Source organism: Polypterus senegalus, chromosome 7 (assembly GCF_016835505.1).
Source record: "Polypterus senegalus isolate Bchr_013 chromosome 7, ASM1683550v1, whole genome shotgun sequence".
Classification (NCBI taxonomy): domain Eukaryota; kingdom Metazoa; phylum Chordata; class Cladistia; order Polypteriformes; family Polypteridae; genus Polypterus; species Polypterus senegalus.
In genome coordinates, this window is record NC_053160.1 from 68,023,815 (window position 1) to 68,042,716 (window position 18,902).

General features: G+C 38.9%; 1 protein-coding gene across 1 annotated transcript in view; it reads left to right on the forward strand.

Annotated features, from left to right (window-relative positions):
* Nucleotides 1–3,475: 3,475 nt before the first annotated feature.
* The window catches only part of LOC120532632 (phosphoglucomutase-like protein 5), a 215,647-nt gene continuing 200,220 nt past the window's right edge, over nucleotides 3,476–18,902 (forward strand). The window contains exon 1 of the mRNA XM_039758802.1: nucleotides 3,476–4,250. Coding sequence (XP_039614736.1) covers nucleotides 3,993–4,250 — 258 coding nt within the window. The 5' untranslated portion in view covers nucleotides 3,476–3,992. The remainder of the gene's footprint in view (nucleotides 4,251–18,902) is intronic.

Below are 18,902 nucleotides of genomic sequence, written 5' to 3' on the forward strand. Positions count from 1 at the left end.
ATATATATATATATATATATATATATATAAAATTTGTATATTGTGCGGTGGTCTGGCGCCCTGCCCAGGGTTTGTTTCCTGCCCTCAGTTGGCTGGGATTGGCTCCAGCAGACCCCCGTGAACCTGTAGTTAGGATATAGCGGTTTGGATAATGGATGGAAGGATTATATATATTGGGTAACAAGTTATTTAGTTATATCTAGTATTTTGTTGATCTATCTGTAGGGATGACAAATATGTTTTAGAATCTGAACATACACAGTGATTACCTTTGGGGTTTACAACCCTGTACATTGTAATCCAGATAAAACCGGTATAAATTGAAGTTATGTCTGTGATACAAATCTTCAATTCAGGTTTACATTTTAGAATCATCTGTAAATACAGAATCTATCCTGTAGTCCTCAAATAACTTCCCACAGGACAGCTAATCTCTATATGACCTGCTGTCCCCCTAAATGTGCTCAGTGTTAAGGATATCATATTCATGAAACAAGCAATCCTTAATTTAATTTAAAAGATGACAGTAGGAGGATTTAGACAAGCGAATACTTAAAACCAGAATTTGGGTAGATATATTGCAGCTGATTTGTCCATTTCTTACTCCCTCATCTGTTTGTTTCCCAGATCTGCTGCACAGTACCATAATAAATGTTCATTAATGGTGTGACAAAAGAACTCAGGAGCCAGCAGTCTTCCTTTCATCCCTTCAAGCCTGAATAATTTCTGTTGTGCCTTTTGAAAAAGTTCCTGAAGCCTTGCACAAAACCTCTTTGCAGGTTGTATTCTGCTCTTTAGGTGTAACCTTAGGCCTGGAAACACCTCAGTAGAGTCATGGTAAAATTGCAATTACTGACTGCTAATGCTACAATACTCTCTTTTTATTGAAAGTTACATGACAAGTGTATTTGACTGCAGTACTCATATATAACTTTGAATGTGATGTGGAACTTTGCAGAGAAGCATTTTATAGAGGCATTAAAAAATGTTAAGCTCCTAGAAGAGTTAAATAGTGCATAGAAATTAAGAACTATAAAAACAGTCTTGAAAAAATGAGCAAAACAATAATTCCTCCCTATCTAATTAAGTAATTATGCAAATATATTATGTTTGAGGTAATGAAATGCCACATGTTTGTAATGGAAAAACAACTAACGCTAGACAGCCAGTCTCATTATAGCTTCTGCTGGTCCTGCTACTTAGAGGTAATGTACAATAAATACAAAATCCTGTCCCCAAATCAAATATGTTCCATAGCAGAATGTTTTCTCCATTTTTCCACACAGAGAACCGTTAATATATATTAAGTTATGGCACTTTTTGGTATCTGAGGGGATGAAGGGTGTGAAAATCTATGCAGTCAAAGGTTTTTGCTCCTTATATCATTATTTTCTTGCTAAATATACCAATAATTACTTTTTTCTTTTGACACTGTGGTATATGTTCTAAAACAAAGTCTCACCATCAGTACTTTTCTGTTGTGCAGTACAACTTTAACTATTATATAGTCAGTCAGTCATCTTCCAACCTGCTATATCCTAACACAGGCTCACAGGGGTCTGCTGGAGCCAATCCCAGCCAGCACAGGGCACAAGGCAGGAACAAATCCCTGAGCAGGACGCCAGCCCATCACAGGGTACACCCTCTAGGGACAATTTAGGATCACCAATGCACCTAATCTGCATGTCTTTGGACTGTGGGAAGAAACCAGAGGAAACCCACACAGACACGGGGAGAACATGCAAACTCCACGCAGGAAGGACCCGGGAAGCGAACCCAGGTCTCATTACTGCGAGGCAGTAGCGCAACCACTGCGCCACCGTGGGCAGCTTTAACTATTATATAAATCTTTTATATCTTGTTTTCTATTATGCAGTATCTTCATATCTTTATCAAGCTATCTATCACAGTGGAACCTCTCTCTCTATCATAAAATGCTTATCATTTCAATGTGAAAATCATACACTGTAGAAGATTCCACATGTGTTTTTTTGACTGTTGATGGTGGTTGTGGGGTGTTGGAGGATATTCAGTAAACCAGCATACCCAGTCTATTGCTAAATCCATCCCAGAGTTTGAGTCATTGAATACTTAACAATCAATAACTGTTCCACAAATCACTGTCAGAAGCCGTAGGCAGTTAAAAGAGATGTCTCATCCTTGGATATACAGGCTGTTAATTTAGTACTTGTAACAAAATAAATGTTTTTAACATTCTTTGGGGTAATACCTCCAGTGTCTTTGTCCCTGGTTACCAGAGATAGGGCCCATCCAGCTCAACTTTGGTTGTGGTAGAAAAATATTCTTATCTTGCTGACTGGAAGTGAACAGACCTTTTTAGTCTTGTCCCAGTTTTATACTGTCCTCTCTACTTGCAAAAGAAGTGGTGCTGCACTTGTTGTGGACTTTATGGGGCATGGTCCACTCCCTTGTACCTCCATGGACATTAGTGGGCATGTCTTTCTTCAGAGACTTTCAGACCTCCTAAAAACAAAGAGAAGGACATGCTTTGAAGCACCCTGAGCTTTAAACTCACAAGGGAGTTTTCCTGTCCTCCAGACTCAAACATAATGGAAAGGTACAGCTGACTGTGACACTGTATGCTATATCTGTCTATCAAAGTGTCTTTCATTTTTATATCATATAATGTCCATCCTTTATTCATAAAATACATTTTATACCTGCCTTGTTATTTTTCATGCTTTTTTATCTTTTATGTAAGACCTTTAACATTCATCTGTCATGTCACAGACATTATACTTCTCTTGTGTCATTCCTATCTATATATTATTCATACACTTCCTATCTATATATTATTCATATAAGATTAATATTTTTAATTACAATATGAAAATATTTATTTATATGCAGGTGACTCATCATGAGCAAGACTGTCATATTGTGCCTTTCCCCTCTTATCTAATTTGTAAATCATTTTAAACTTCCCCTATCTATCTATCTATCAAAATGTGCTTTGCACTTTAGGTTCATATCATATGGTCTTTTATATCTGTCTGATTGCCTACCATATAGTGTCATTTACTTTGTATTTACCAACCATTACTCCTTTCTGGGTACTGTATTCTACCTGTTATATAGGACATTTCTGTCTTTCATGTCATACCAGCGTATCATTTGAGTCCTTCCACGTCTAATTTAATGCGCCTTGCAAGTTTCTGTTGTATAGCGCCTTTCATTTCTTATCTGTGGATCATTCATATAATTTTTTTTCAACCATGTGTCAGTCTAACATATCTTTGTTTTCACTTTTAACTTGATCAAAGTACACGATATATTGTAAATTTAGGAGTGAGTAGATAGAAATGAATCCGGAACGAGGAAGGCATCTGATCGATGTAACCTTTTGCTCCGTACACCGCAGGTACGAGTTCGCCTCTCTCACATTCCCAGTGCGGTTCCAAATCGGGCGGCGTGCGTCAGTCGCACACAATGGTCTTCCTGCTTACTGGCCGACTGCACCGCTGGTCCCCTTGCTGACAGCATTTGATTATCTAGAACAAGTGTCGGCGCGCACACAAAGCGTCCGGTTACCTCTGGCACAAGACAATTCTTCCCCTTTATCCGCTGGGCTATTTTTGGTTGTCGCTGCTGCAGCTGATTGCAAACGTTTTATGGCCCTCCCTGAATTTTTGGCAAGCTCGTTCTCTTGTTCGAAGCTTCTCACTTGAGAGAAGGCAGTGGAAAAGCTGCTATCTGACCAGCGCCGAGTATAAGCAACGCTTTCCAAGGCACCCTCCCTTCGTCCCACGCGACGTCGGATACGACAGTGGATTGCCGGAGAAGTCGCGTCGCTAATCAAGATAGTTCGCCGTTTCGCTTCCAGAGAGGACTAGCTTACTCGCTTGTTTGCAGGTCCGCTTGAGGGATCCAGAGGGGCGTGTGCGCTCAGCTTGTCAAAAAGCTCAGGACGCAGCGGCAGTGGTGCCGAGAAGTAGAACATCTGAAAGGACGCTTTTCTTTTAAGAGTCAACATGGATATCACCCCCATCCCAGTGGTCACGGTGCAGACATCTCCGTATGACGACCAAAGACCAGGGACCAGCGGTCTTAGGAGACGAACGGTGGTCTTTGAGAGTAAAAGGAATTATTTGCAGAATTTCGTCCAGAGTGTCCTTTCATCCATAGACCTGAGAGATAGACAGGGCTGCACGATGGTGGTGGGAAGTGACGGTAGATACTTTAGCCGGACAGCAATTGAAGTAATCGTCCAAATGGCAGCAGCAAACGGGGTAAGATGTCCAAATTCGAGTTTCTTTTGAAGAGGCTTACTGTTTTTTCAGTACGTAAAGGGGCGATCCAAAGTAGTAGCATGGGTGTAACATTTGTAGGCTGCGCCAATTTGTTTGTATCCGCTTTTTTGACATTAGTGTGTGTAACTTCAAATAAGTCTGACTTGATTATCCGTATGGTCATTTTAACACAAATCACAATACTGTATGGTTTTGCGATCCGAGATTTAAATCCTGGGTCCCATCGTCGGATGTAAGGATTTTGCACGTTTTTCCCAGTGTTTTTCTCGTTTTCTCCCTAGTTCCAGAGGCTTACACTTTAGCATATTTGGCGATTTTGAACTGGCCACGGGTGAGTGTGAGTGGATGCGATGATAGAGTGGCATCTCCGACCGGGATTGGTTCTTACCTGGTTTCTTATGCTGCCAGGATAGGCTCCACTCCCTTCCGCACTTGAGGAAACCGTTTTGATAACACCCATTCGCGTTTGTGTATGGAGTTTGTGTGTTTTACTGTAACGTGTGTGTCTGAGTGGATGTTTAGATCATGTCTAGAGTATGTATGGGCATTTGTGTCGGAGTGTTTGCAAATGTATGAGTATTTTCCTCTGTGTGTGTGTGTTTTTTGTGAGTTATTATATTGATTAAAGTTTACATTTGTCCTGAATTGTAGTTTTAGTGTGGTACTAGTAGCAGCACCTGGCACAGGTAATAATTTTAAGGTGAAAATATCTAACATTTATTTTGTGGCTGGAGACATTAAATTAGTTTATTTCAATTCATTTAATTTATTTTTGGCTCAAATATGGGAAAACACACTGTAGTGAAAAGGAACCCCACTCCAAAGTACCCCCAGGGTCAACATTTTAAGTTCCAATGTCTCTTCCTTACAAAGTGGGATATGTGTGAAAAATTCTGTTGAGATTGGACCGAAGGGATGGAATTGTATAAGGAACAAACAGACACACCCACATTGAGCTTTATATATAAATACATGTGTATTTTTTGTGTGCCAGTGACCATGTATCAATCAATGTATGTTTTCAACTGCAGTTGCAACTTGAGTGTGGTTTGCTTATCTTGGCAATTCCAGGTCCAAGCAAGTAGCCAAACCCATACAGGATACCCATGCACTGTGGTGGGTTTTTGTAACTGGATTATCGGCTTTGTGAATGCATCCGCATGTCTGTATGATCTTTAAATAAGAGGGTGTGTTAGTGTATTTTTGTGACAGTGTGTCAGTCTGCTCTTTGTTTTCATGAACAGTACAAGCGTGGGTAGTTGTGTATTTTAAGTATGTCATTGCGTATTTGTGGGTGGGTGGCTGGGTGTTCAAATGACAGAGTAACTTATAGTGTAATGTGTACACTTCATACAGTGTGTTGCTGCACATTGTTTCTCACCATTTCTATCTCTAACTGTGCAGCTATCACAGGATTTTTGTTGCAGTATGTGTCTGTGTAGATTTGTCTGTGTGGGTGAGTGTATGTGTTAGAGGGCAAGAGGCTATGAGTAGATCCTAAAATGGATGCACATATTTTATTAGCTGGGCAAAATCGGTCCATACAAGTGCAATACTGCAAAAGTAACTGCTCTTTCTAAAGAAGCCAAAAGTCCAAACATGTTTCAGAAGTTGTCCAGGATTGATGACAGAAGCTTCTTGTGTTGCTGGTTTTTGGTTGTGCATGATTGCAGGGGGAAGATGACCAACAGTGACTATATGATTAGGAATGTCCTTTGAGGTCCTTGCATGTGTTTCTATATCACTCTGGAGATAAGTGTGGAGAAAATGTTCTCCCAGGGTGACTTAAAATACACATATGTTTAGTTGTTTGCCAGCTCTTTTCATTTTTGAGTTTTGTTTGGGGTGGAGCTAAAAGTCATAAACAAAAGATGAAACCGGAGTCTGTGAAGAGTCTTTTGTGAAGTGTATGCCACTTTACAAGCTACAACAGATACAAAAGTGCTGAGATGGTGTAATCTGGCTTGGCACAGTGATAACCACCAGTACCTTGCAGGAGCCTGGGTTTAATCCAAGCAAGTAGCCAAACCCATACAGGATACCCATGCACTGTGGTGGGTTTTTGTAACTGGATTATCGGCTTTGTGAATGCATCCGCATGTCTGTATGATCTTTAAATAAGAGGGTGTGTTAGTGTATTTTTGTGACAGTGTGTCAGTCTGCTTGTCAGTCAGTGTGTCAGGTGGCTTCTGTCTTAGTGGAGCTTGCATGTTCTCCTAGTATTCATATGGGCTTTCCTTGTGGGTGCTTTTGCTTTCCTCCCATATTTCTAAAGGTATGTGTTTCTGCATAACTGACACTGTATAAGAGAATGTGGGTGTGCTCTTTAATAGAATGACACCCCATCCTGGGTAGGGGCTTAGAATGGACTCTGGTTATCTATGAACCAAAAATGGAATAAGTGGGTTTACAAAATGTAAGGATGGATGGAAGTGTCATCTGTTCATTTGAATTACAATTTAGCCTGTGATAGTGTGCTGAGAAGTACCAATAGATTGAAATATTCAACTCCTAAAGTTTTAGATCTATCCATCCATTATCCAGCCTGTTCAATCAGACACTTCACTTTCACTTTGTTTATGCTGATGTGCAGAGCTGGCTTTACTAGGTGATTTCCTAGGTCAAAGTTTTCATGTGGAGGCATGTTAAGTTAAATAGACATAGCTGTTGGTGTTGGGAGGAGGTAGCTTTGAATGATCTTTGGTGCTGCTCAGCTCCTGATTTTCCCACTGTCTTCGTATGACTTATATGAATTTCTAAGGGGGATACTGCCAGTCCTCTCCCCTACCTAGTCTTCGATATGACATTTGTGAACAACTCACATGAATCTACAAGAGCCCGCTCATCTCTTCGTTAAAACTTCTGTGTACGACTTTCAGAAATCTAACTCTTTAATAGAACATTCAGGTGCAACCCCATTCGGCCTTCAAGGGAGGAAGTCTCACTATTAGATCCAACATATGAGTGTGACTCACAGGTAACACCAAATAGGAAACGGCTCAATGATATATAGGGTTTGAGTGTATTATTTTCAGTTTGCCTAGGTCTGTAAAAAAGTTAGAACCGTCCCGGCTGGTGAGAGACACAGTGGAAGCTTGTCGTGTTGGACAGGTCCACCCTGTCATCAGCATTCTCCTTTAGCTGCTAAAGACTACTTCCTAGAGAGAGAGAGAGAGAGAGAGAGAAACCCTCTAAGATGTCCTAGTTCTTCTCCCAGTGGGCCATGCCCTGAATACCTCTGATTAGAAGTGCCAAGGAAGCCTTCTAAGTACATTCTCAAACCACACCAACTCACTGTTTTAAATCCAGACAAAAAATGGCTGTACTCCAAAGTCCTTTTGTATTTCTGATCTCCTGACCCTATCAAGAAGTGTGAGCCAACAACCCTGCGCTGGAACCTTAATTTCAGCCACTCATGCTCACAATCTCATTTTTAGATCACTACTCACAGTTCATGACCATAAATGAGAATACTGTGTTTATCTTGATAATGATTTATAAAGAGGTACATCCAACTGTCAAAGGAAGCCTAATGCTCTTAATTGCAAAGTGGGATATTGATGCCTATTTTTAGGCTTTTTTTTAATTTTTATTATTTTCTAGGTCAGTATCAGTGTAATAAGTCAGACTTCCTTATCTCTTACATTTCATGGTTTGCTTTTGTAGTTGTATTGACCACAATATTAAAAAGGAACTTAAACCCCTCTTTGAAAATCCATACTTTGTAAGTGGTGCTCACCCAAGGTCATGTAATGAGGAATGTTATACAGAACATGAATTGCCATAAATTTAATAATGATGGTGAGGCAACACCATTCTACGCCAGAGATGCAGTTTGACTAATCAGCTGCCAAGGTGTGAATTAACATCCTGAACTCTGAGCACTTCTTTTACTGGGTCTTTCTTTCTCTCTCTCTTTCTTTCCTTGTCTAACTACTGTCACAGGGAATTTAAACAAAGCGGCACAGTAATGAACAGGAGGGCAGCTTATCTCAGGGTACACTAACTTTCAGCTCATATCAAACCAGTATACTAAACCTACAGATTTGAGATGATGGAGGAAACTAAATTGCTCACTGAAAAAAATACAATGTTGACAGAACTGGCGATTGAGCTTGGATTTCTGGAGACGTTAGGCAGTAGCACTAACCATGGTGCCTTTATTCCTCCTTGAATAGATAATATTCTTGCAGTGTAGACTTTGAGGTAGTTGCCTTTTTTAAATAAATGATTTTCACTAACCCACTTAATCTAGTTTAGGGGTTTTGGATGCCCAAACTTTCCCCAACACCTTTGAGCACAAGGTAGGAAACACCTCTGGATAGAGCGCTAGTCATAGACTTTTTAAAAATAATTTCAGAACATATTTGTTAGTAATGAGCTGACTGGAATGGACACAGTGAGTATAACTCTGAAAGGATGCAGCATGATGACCCAGTAGTTAGTGCTAATGCTTCCTGAATCCAGCTTACTATTGTGTGCTACAAGTTTCCTGTGGATTTTTCATATTTTCTTTGTGCCTATATGTGTTTTCCTCTGAATATTTCAGTTTTCCTTCCTCATTCTAATGAAAATGTAGATTTGGTTGATTGGTGATTCCAAATTGGCCCTGTGCTGTGTGGGTGTATGTGTGAGCATTGCTTATAGGGTCTGGCCCTCGGTGCCCTAGATTTGGATTAAGCAGGTTTGAAAATGAATATATGTAACACAGAAGGAAGTCGGATGAAATACCGCAAAGTTAGTGATATTGGACAGCCCCAAGCATGGCAGAGTAAATCTTCACAACATCTCCCCTTTCTACCAAAGGAGGCTGTCATGTTAGTGTTGTTCAGAGGGTTATGTTTAGTGACCCTGGCCTGCCATCCTATTTGAAGATTTTGTAATAGGAAGAGCCCTCAAGGCAGCCACCCTCCAGTATAAAGGATAAGAAGTTTTGTTTTGTTTTGATTAATGTCTGCTGTTGTCATTTTGTTTTTATTATCAGGATCTTATTAGTGACCTAATTGTGTTACCTGGATACAGTTTTATAGGAAGCTGGAATGTTTGAATTGAAACAGGTAATCTGTTGGAATAATAGGAGTTTTGGATATAAATATAACTTCTCCTGTAGGACATTCTGTAAAAATAGTAGCTTCAAATAAATTTGAGTGTAATGCTTTGATTTGTAATTTTGTACTGTTAGAGTTTTAGAGGGTTTAGATAAAAAGCAGTATTGAATTCAGTAGTTTAATTCAGCAGTTTAATTCATTGAAAGTGGTGTGGGAACCAGCCTCAACACAGACAGACACCACGACAGCTTTTATCCAAAACGCACACATTTTTATTATCTTTAACAAGTACAGTGCACTAGGCGCTCACTGTCCTTCCTTCTCTTAGTCTTTTATGGCCGCCTCCACTCCTCTCTCATAAGCTTCGTCACGCTCCCTCCCAACTCCGGCTCCTCCTTTTATACAGTACCCGGATGTGCACCAGGTGCTTCGTGACAATCTTCCTGCAGCACTTCCGGGTGTGGCAGAAGTGCTGCATGAGCACCCGGAAGCACACTGGGTGTATTGGCCTCCTGGTCTTGCAGCACTTCCTGTTGTGGCAGAAGTGCTGGAGTCCACGTCTCCTGGAATGTCCGGGTAGACCCTGGTGGTGGCCACGTGCCTCAACTGGGTGGAGCTTCTCAGCTCCGAACGTGTGGCCCACCAGCAAAACAAGGAGGTTGCCCTCTCGTTTCCCAGGGGAGGTATTAGTCCCCTCCCAGTCCTTCCACCTTCCAGGCCTCCCAGCTGTGCAGATGCCCCAGCCGTCTGTCACAGTGGTGAAATAAAAATTGCAACCTATAACAACTGAAAAAAACTCTAAATAAGCATAAAAATCGCTAAAATTGAAAATGATGCAAAGTCAAATAACATACAGCAAACTGGAAATATAACCTTGCAATGCCCATTGGTTATGTAGAAAGCCAACTGAACTAAAATCAGCTTTAGATGTGGGTTTTTACTGTGTTCACTCAAGAACTTTTTTTTTTTGTGTTTCAGTAGTTGCATGTCCACCCGGGGTGTAGGGGATGCAGTACTACAGTATAATATTATGATTATTAGATGGTTACAATTTTCATTTATTTATGTTGTTCACTCATGAATTTGTTTTTTTTCTTGTATCTGGAAGCATCTGTTTGTTTTAATTTTATTTGTGTGGTTTAACCCCGAAAACCATAGCCAGATACTGAAGATCTAACACTGTATTGTGTTTTACTTTAGCTTATTTCAAGCAGCAATGACATTTATTGACTGCAGATTTATATGGCCCATGCAATGAATTGAATGTTTTTATTTTGGGGTTGCTTTGTCTCTGTAAATGTATTGTAGTTATCTCTTTGCAACACCTACACACACAGCCACAGCAGTTGTCACCTGGACTCGAGCATTATAGCACGTCTTACTTGAGCTTCATTAAAACTTTCCTCTGCCTACTCTCAACTCCATATATCATGACATGTCCTTTTATTTCTTCACTTTTCCTTCCACCCTATTGGTCAGTGCCACTTTTTGTGTGCACCTCTTATCCCTTGTATTGGCGGTCTTTATTTTCTTAAACTGGAAAGCCACAAACAGCAGTGTGACACTGTTTCTGTCACAGCTTTGTCTCAGCACTTAAAAAAAATGATGCAGTGCTTTAGTACACTGTGCTCAATACAGTATTATTAATGACAAATAAAAAAATATGTCAACTAATTTTCTTTCTTCTCTAATGTCAATCAAATCAGTCAATTTTTTTTTTAGGTTTTGGGATATTTTAGTTTTTATATCATTGGGGTTGTTTTTAACCCTTAAATAGTGATGTATCAGAATGTCCCTTTTTTACCTGATTCCTACTGCCCTAGATGTGCCATCCAGCTAAATTTCAGCTTTTTATCTAAACAGTAAATAATGTTTTTATTGATGATTGTGTGAGTCAAGTTTGCTTTTTATATTTATAGATGTTTGTATATTTATATACTATGTATGTGTGTGTATATATACAGTACAGTTAGGTCCATAAATATTTGGACAGAGAAAACTTTTTTATTCAGTGGGTTGAACAAAAAGATTGCATAAAAATGTGAGGCAACTAAAGTATTTTTTAACACAATCCCTTTATTTCAGGGGCTCAAAAGTAATTGGACAAATCAAATAACTGGAAACAAAATACTTGGTTGAAACCCTTTGCTGGCAATGACAGCCTAAAGTCTTGAACTCCTGGACCACCAGATGCTGGGTTTCCTCTTTTTTAATGCTCTGCCAGGCCTTTGCTGCAGTGGCTTTCAGTTGCTGTATGTTTGTGGGGCTTTCTGTCCTAAGTTTAGTCTTCAACAAGTGAAATGCATGCTCAATTGGGTTAAGATAAGGTGACTGACTTGGCCATTCAATAATTTTCCACTTCTTTGCTTTAATAAACTCCTGGGTTGCTTTGGCTGTATGTTTTGGGTCATTGCCCATCTGTATCATGAAATGGCGCCCAATCAATTTGATTGCATTTAGCTGAATTTGAGCAGACAGTATGTCTCTGAACACCTCAGAATTCATTCGGCTGCTTCTGTCCTGTGTCACATCATCAATAAACACTAGTGTCCCAGTGCCATTGGCAGCCATGCACGCCCAAGCCATCACACTGCCTCCACCGTGTTTTATAGATGATGTGGTATGCTTTGGATAATGAGCTGTTCCACGCCTTCTCCATACTTTTTTTCTTACCATCATTCTGGTAGAGGTCGATCTTGGTTTCATCTGTCTAAAGAATGTTTTTCCAGAACTGTGCTGGCTTTTTTACAGCAGATGTTCTTTACCAAAGTCCAATTTAGCCTTTCTATCCTTGAGGCTTATGAGTGGCTTGCACCTTGCAGTGCACCCTCTGTATTTACTTTCATGCAGTCTTCTCTTTATGGTAGACTTGGATATCGATACGCCTACCCCCTGGAGAGTGCTGTTTACTTGGTTGGGTGTTGTGAAGGGGTTTCTCTTCACCATGGAAATGACTCTGCGATCATCCACCGCTGTTGGACTTCCGTGGACATCCAGGTCCTGGCTGAGTTCACCAGTGCTTGCTTTCTTTCTCAGGATGTACCAAACTGTAGATTTTGCCACTCGTAATATTGTAGCAATTTCTCAGATGGGTTTTTTCTGTTTTCGCAGCTTAAGGATGGCTTCTTTCACCTGCATTGAGAGCTCCTTTGACCGCATGTTATCTGTTCACAGCAAAATCTTCCACATGCAAGCACCACACTTCAAATCAACTCCAGGCCTTTTATCTGCTTAATTGATAATGACATAACGACGGACTTGCCCACACCTGCCCATGAAATAGCCTTTGAGTCAATTGTCCAATTACTTTTGAGCCCCTGAAATGAAGGGATTGTGTTAAAAAATACTGTTGCCTCACATTTTTATGCAATCTTTTTGTTCAACTCACTGAATTAAAGCTGAAAATCTGCACTTCACCTGCATCTGAGTTGTTTCATTTAAAATTCATTGTGGTAATGTACAGAACCAAAATTAGAAAAAAGTTTTTTCTGTCCAAATATTTATGGACCTAACTGTATATATACACACACATACATAGTATATAAATATACAAACATCTATAAATATAAAAAGCAAACTTGACTCACACAATCATCAATAAAAACATTATTTACTGTTTAGATAAAAAGCTGAAATTTAGCAGGATGGCACATCTTGGGGAGTAGGAATCAGGTAAAAAAGGGACATTCTGATACATAACTATCTAAAATTAATTTTAAAATTAATTTAAAATTCATTGTGGTAATGTACAGAACCAAAATTAGAAAAAAGTTGTCTCTGTCCAAATATTCATGGACCTACTGTATTTATATATATATATATATATATATATATATATATATATATATATATATATATATATATATATATATATATATGTGTACAGTTTGAAAGTTTGTGAACCCTTTAGAATTTTCTATATTTCTGCATAAATATGACCTAAAACATCATCAGATTTTCACTCAAGTCCTAAAAGTAGATAAAGAGAAACCAGTTAAAGAAATGAGACAAAAATGTTATACTTGGTCATTTATTTATTGAGGAAAATGATTGAATATTACGTATTTATGAGTGGCAAAAGTATGTGAACCTCTAGGATTACCAGTTAGTTTGAAGGTGAAATTCAAGTCAGGTGTTTTCAATCAATGGGATGACAATCAGGTGTGAGTGGGCACCCTGTGTTATTTAAAGAACAGGGATCTATCAAAGTCTGCTCTTCACAACACACATGTTTGTAGAAGTGTATCATGGAACGAACAAAGGAGATTTCTGAGGACCTCAGAAAAAGAGTTGTTGATGCTCATCAATATACAATACAATACAGTTTATTTTTGTATAGCCCAAAATCACACAGGAAGCGTCGCAATGGGCTTTAACAGGCCCTGCCTTTTGACAGCCCCCCAGCCTTGACTCTCTGAGAAGACAAGGAAAAACTCCCAATAAAAACCTTGTAGGGAAAATGGAAGAAACCTCGGAAAGGCAGTTCAAAGAGAGACCCCTTTCCAGGTAGGTTGGGCGTTCAGTGGGTGTCAAAAGTAGGGGGTCAATACAATACAATACACAGAACAGAACAATTCCTTAAGACAGCATAATAATACAAATTTTAGAAGTACGGTTTAACAGTAGATGATATGACATAATTAGGTAATTTTTAGAGTCCTGGAGACCTCATCCATCTAGCTGCCTCCCCATTTGGCCATGCCACGGCTGAAACGTTGTTCGATGAAAGGACCCTTTTTCCCATGATTCCTGTGATCCTCCATCAGGGATGACTTTACCATAGGCAGGCAAACAACTTGGCAGGTGGGCCGTGGCACCATTTGCCACATTTGGGTACCAAGAAAAGAAACAGAATAGGTGAGGGTTAGTATTCAAATATAATTATCATGTTACTTATGTTATAGTGCTAATGACTAACAACAGAGATGCAGTATGTACAGTTAATCAGCAGCTCTAGTCAGTATATGCTAAACTGAAGTAGTGAGTCTTCAGCTGGGATTTAAAGGCTGAGACTGAAGGGGTATCTCTTATGGAAGCAGGAAGACCATTCCACAGTTTAGGGGCCCTGTAACTAAAAGCTTGACCTCCCACTGTTATTTTATTAATCCTATGAATCCTAAGCAGACCGGCATCTTGAGATCTTAATGTGCGCTCAGGTTTGTAAGTCATGATAAGTTCAGACAAGTAAGCCGGACCTTGGCCATTTAATGCTTTATATGTTAAAAGGAGGATTTTGAAATCTGCTCTAAACTTAACTGGGAGCCAGTGTAAAGATTTAAGAACTGGAGTTATGTGTTCATATTTTCTTGTTCTTGTAATAATTCTTGCAGCAGCATTTTGGATTAACTGGAGGCTGTATAGAGAACAGTTTGAACAGCCAGTGAACACCGCATTGCAGTAGTCAATCCTACTAGAGATAAATGCATGAATTAATTTCTCACAATCCTGTTTATTTAGAAAGCGCCTTAATTTCCTAACATTTTTAAGATGGAAAAAACATGTTTTGGACGACTTTGTAATATGCGCTTTAAATGACATGCTAGAGATCTGGGATCTTATATTTTTAATTTTCTCATTGAAGAAGTTCATAAAGTCTGTACTGCTAATATCTGATGGTATTTTGCACTGTTGATCTGAATTGCCATTTGTTAATTTAGCCACTGCTCTAAACAGTACCCGAGGATTTTTATTATTGCTATCTATTAATGTAGAATAGTATTCTGAGCGAGCTTTAAAGAGGGCTTTTTTATATTTATTTACACTCTCTGTCCATGCAATTTGAAAGACATGTAGCTTTGTTTTTCTCCATCTGCGCTCCAGTTTTCGACACTCTAATTTAAGAGCTCGAGTGTTTTCATTAAACCAGGGAGAGTTTCTATGTGCTTTGATCACTTTTGTTTTTAGGGGAGCCACTGTGTCCAGAGCATCCCTCAAGGTCACATTATAATGTGATATTAGCTGATCTAAATTGTTTTCCATGTTTACATCTGATGTTAACTGATCTAAATGGTTTTCCATAATTACACTCGACTTACTCAAGGTATCTAAAAATTTTGAAGCAGAATTACAATCTAGATGTCGCACTGTCTTTGTTTTAATCTGCGAGTGCGTTGGCATGGGCAGAACTAAATCAAATGTAATTAAGAAGTGATCTGAAATAACTACGTTTAATGGAGTAATATTTAAATTTTGAATTTCAACTTTGTAAGTTATAATTAAATCTAATGTATGGTTATAATTATGAGTTGGACCTTTGACAATCTGACAAAATCCTACTGAATTTAACAAATAAGGAAAACATTTGCTAAAAGTGTCAGTTTCCACATCAATGTGTACATTAAAATCCCCCATCAAAACTACGTGATCATAATTTATAGCCAAATCAGACAGAAGGTTGCTAAATTCAGTCATGAACAATGAATATGGCCCTGGTGGTCTGTAGACTAGCACTATAATTGTGTTGGAATCTGTTTTAATATTTAAAATGAATGCCTCAAAGGATGTAAAGTTGCCTAAATTTTTAGGAGTGATTCATCAGGCTGGAAAAGGTTATAAAACCATCTCTAAAGAGTTTGGACTCCAACAATCCACAGTCAGACAGATTGTGTAGAAATGGAGGAAATTCAAGACCATTGTTACCCTCCCCAGGAGTGGTCGACCAACAAAGATCACTCCAAGAGCAAGGTATGTAATAGTCGGCGAGGTCACAAAGGACCCCAGGGTAACTTCTAAGCAACTGAAGGCCTCTCTCACATTGGCTAATGTTCATGTTCATGAGTCCACCATCAGGAGAACACTGAGCAACAATGGTGTGCATGGCAGGGTTGCAAGGAAGAAGCCACTGCTATCCAAAAAAACATTGCTGCTCATCTGCAGTTTGGTAAAGATCACGTGGACAAACCAGAAGGCTATTGGAAGAATGTTTTGTGGACGGATGAGACCAAAATAGAACTTTTTGGTTTAAATGAAAAGCGTTATGTTTGAAGAAAGGAAAACACTGCATTCCAGCATAAGAACCTTATCCAATCTGGGAAACATGGTGGTGGTAGTATAATGGTTTGGGCCTGTTTTGCTGCATCTGGGCCAAGACGGCTTGCCTTCATTGATGGAACAATGAATTCTGAATTATATCAGAGAATTCTAAAGGACATCTGTCCATGAACTGAATCTCAAGAGAAGGTGGGTTCATGCAGCAAGATAACAACCCTAAGCACACAAGTCGTCCTACCAAAGAATGGTGAAAGAAGAATAAAATTAATGTTTTGGAATGGCCAAGTCAAAGTCCTGACCTTAATCCAATCGACATGTTGTGGAAGGATCTGAAGCGAGCAGTTAATGTGAGGAAACCCACCAACATTCCAGAGCTAAAGCTGTTCTGTACGGAGGAATGGGCTAAAATTCCTCCAAGCTGGTGTGTAGGAATGATCAAAAGTTACCAGAAATATTTAGTTGCAGTTATTGCTGCAAGGGGGGTCACACCAGATACTGAAAGCAAAGGTTCACATACGTTTGGCACTCACAAATATGTAATACTAGCAAAATACCCGCGCTTCGCAGGGGAGAAGTAGTGTGTTAAAGAAGCAATGAAAAAGAAAAGGAAACATTTTGAAAATAACGTAACATGATTGTCAATGTAATTGCTTTGTCACTGTTGTGAGTGATGAGTGTTGCTGTCATATATATATATATATATATATATATATATATATATATATATATATATATACATATACATATATATTTACACACACAGCTATCAGTGCAATACGCTGCTTGTTAAAACGGATGACTCCAGCTCTTACGCAAGTCTGCGTGGATATTATGAACTATCATATTTTTTCAAGTTCTATTTAAATTTTAAATAGAAGGAATTTTTATTTAGTCGACAGAAATATCTTTGGTAGGAATGGTAAAACAGACAGGAATATTATTCTGAATAAATCAACTCAAACCTTAAACAACTTATAATATTTTGCTCTCCATAAAAATATATCCTGTCTAAATTATACAAGTTAGAAATAAAGTAAACATTAAAAGAACAAACATTCAAATTTCTTTACTCTTATGTAATTTTATATAAAAATAAACTTAGATTTTAAATATCCCAAAAGATTTTGCTCTCCATAAAAATATATCCTGTCAAAATTATACAAATTCAAATATGAACATGCTGCATAACAAAACCTGGAAATATAAATAAAATGTGTTCCTTTCAGCAATAACAAATCAAATCATTCAGTTGTCTTTGCTCATATGTCATTTTAGAGCTGGACGCCTGGCATCTTTTTTTGGCAACAAGTTCGTTTCTGTTTGGTGTGAGGTTCTGTGTTGTGGAGATTCTCAGGATGGATTGCAGGTGCTCATCAGTGAGGCGACTCCTGTGTGCTGTTTTGTTAGTCTTTATCACTGAGAAGAGCTTCTCACACAGATATGTGCTACCAAACATGCACAAGGTTCGAGCCGCATGTAGACGGACTTTTTGTTCTTCAAAGTCACCAAAGCGCCGTGCAAACTCAGTGCGCTCAGTTTATCAGCAAAGTGCGATTTGGGAACACCGTAGTGACGACTTGGTTTAACATTACTTGGCAACAGGGAAAGTGGGGCAAGTTGCACTGGTGCATTTGTGTCTCCCATAAAAGCAGCTTTACTTGAAATCACTTTGTGATTGTGCACGGGTAAAAACGTCCGCTGAAGTGTCAGATTCTTATTTAATTCTTCTGCTTTCTGTATCTTCTGCATTGCATTCAGGTCTTTCAGGTTACCCTGATGTTTTGTCTCATAGTGCCGTCTTAGATTAAATTCTGTAATTACAGCCACATTAGCTCCACAAATGAGACACACGGGTTCAGTAAACATATACTCAGCCTCCCATCGGTTTTAAAGGCTCTATTTTCAGAATCAACTTTTCTCTTCAGCATCGTGTGAGCTAGCTTCGCAATAACTTGCAGCATCATAAGCTAGACTTGATTAACGCGGTAAGTGTTCGGCAAGGCAGCTGAAGCGCTGCATTATGGGATCTGTAGTTTATTGTGTTACCGGCGCTTCATATACCCGGGCCATTAATAACAATAATACAGTATATAAAATGATCTCGCGGGCGGATATAATTACACGGGCGGATGTGGCCCGCGCCCTTGAGTTTGACACATATGGACTAAATAGAACTTGAAAAGATATATTTTTTCAAATGTGATCGCGCAATTCAGATAGAGTTGACGCATACTACAGCCTGCATGCCTCAATAAGTCATCCTCCCTCGCTCTTACTTTTTACCGTTCATCTAATGAATACACTGAGTATGGCTTTACCAAAACAATCATTGATGGCGAATAAAGTATCCATTATTCGAGTATGTAGATCGGGATATATATATATATATACATATATATATACCCGTGTATCGCAGCGGAGAAGTAGTGTGTTAAAAAGCTAGAAAAAGAAAAGGGAACATTTTAAAAATAACGTAACATGACTGTCAATATACAGTATTTGTTTTGTGAGTGTTACTGAGTGTTGCTGTCATCAAGGATTTGATTATCATTATTTCTTTCAATCAGGTTCGTATTTATAGGATGTGTTGTGT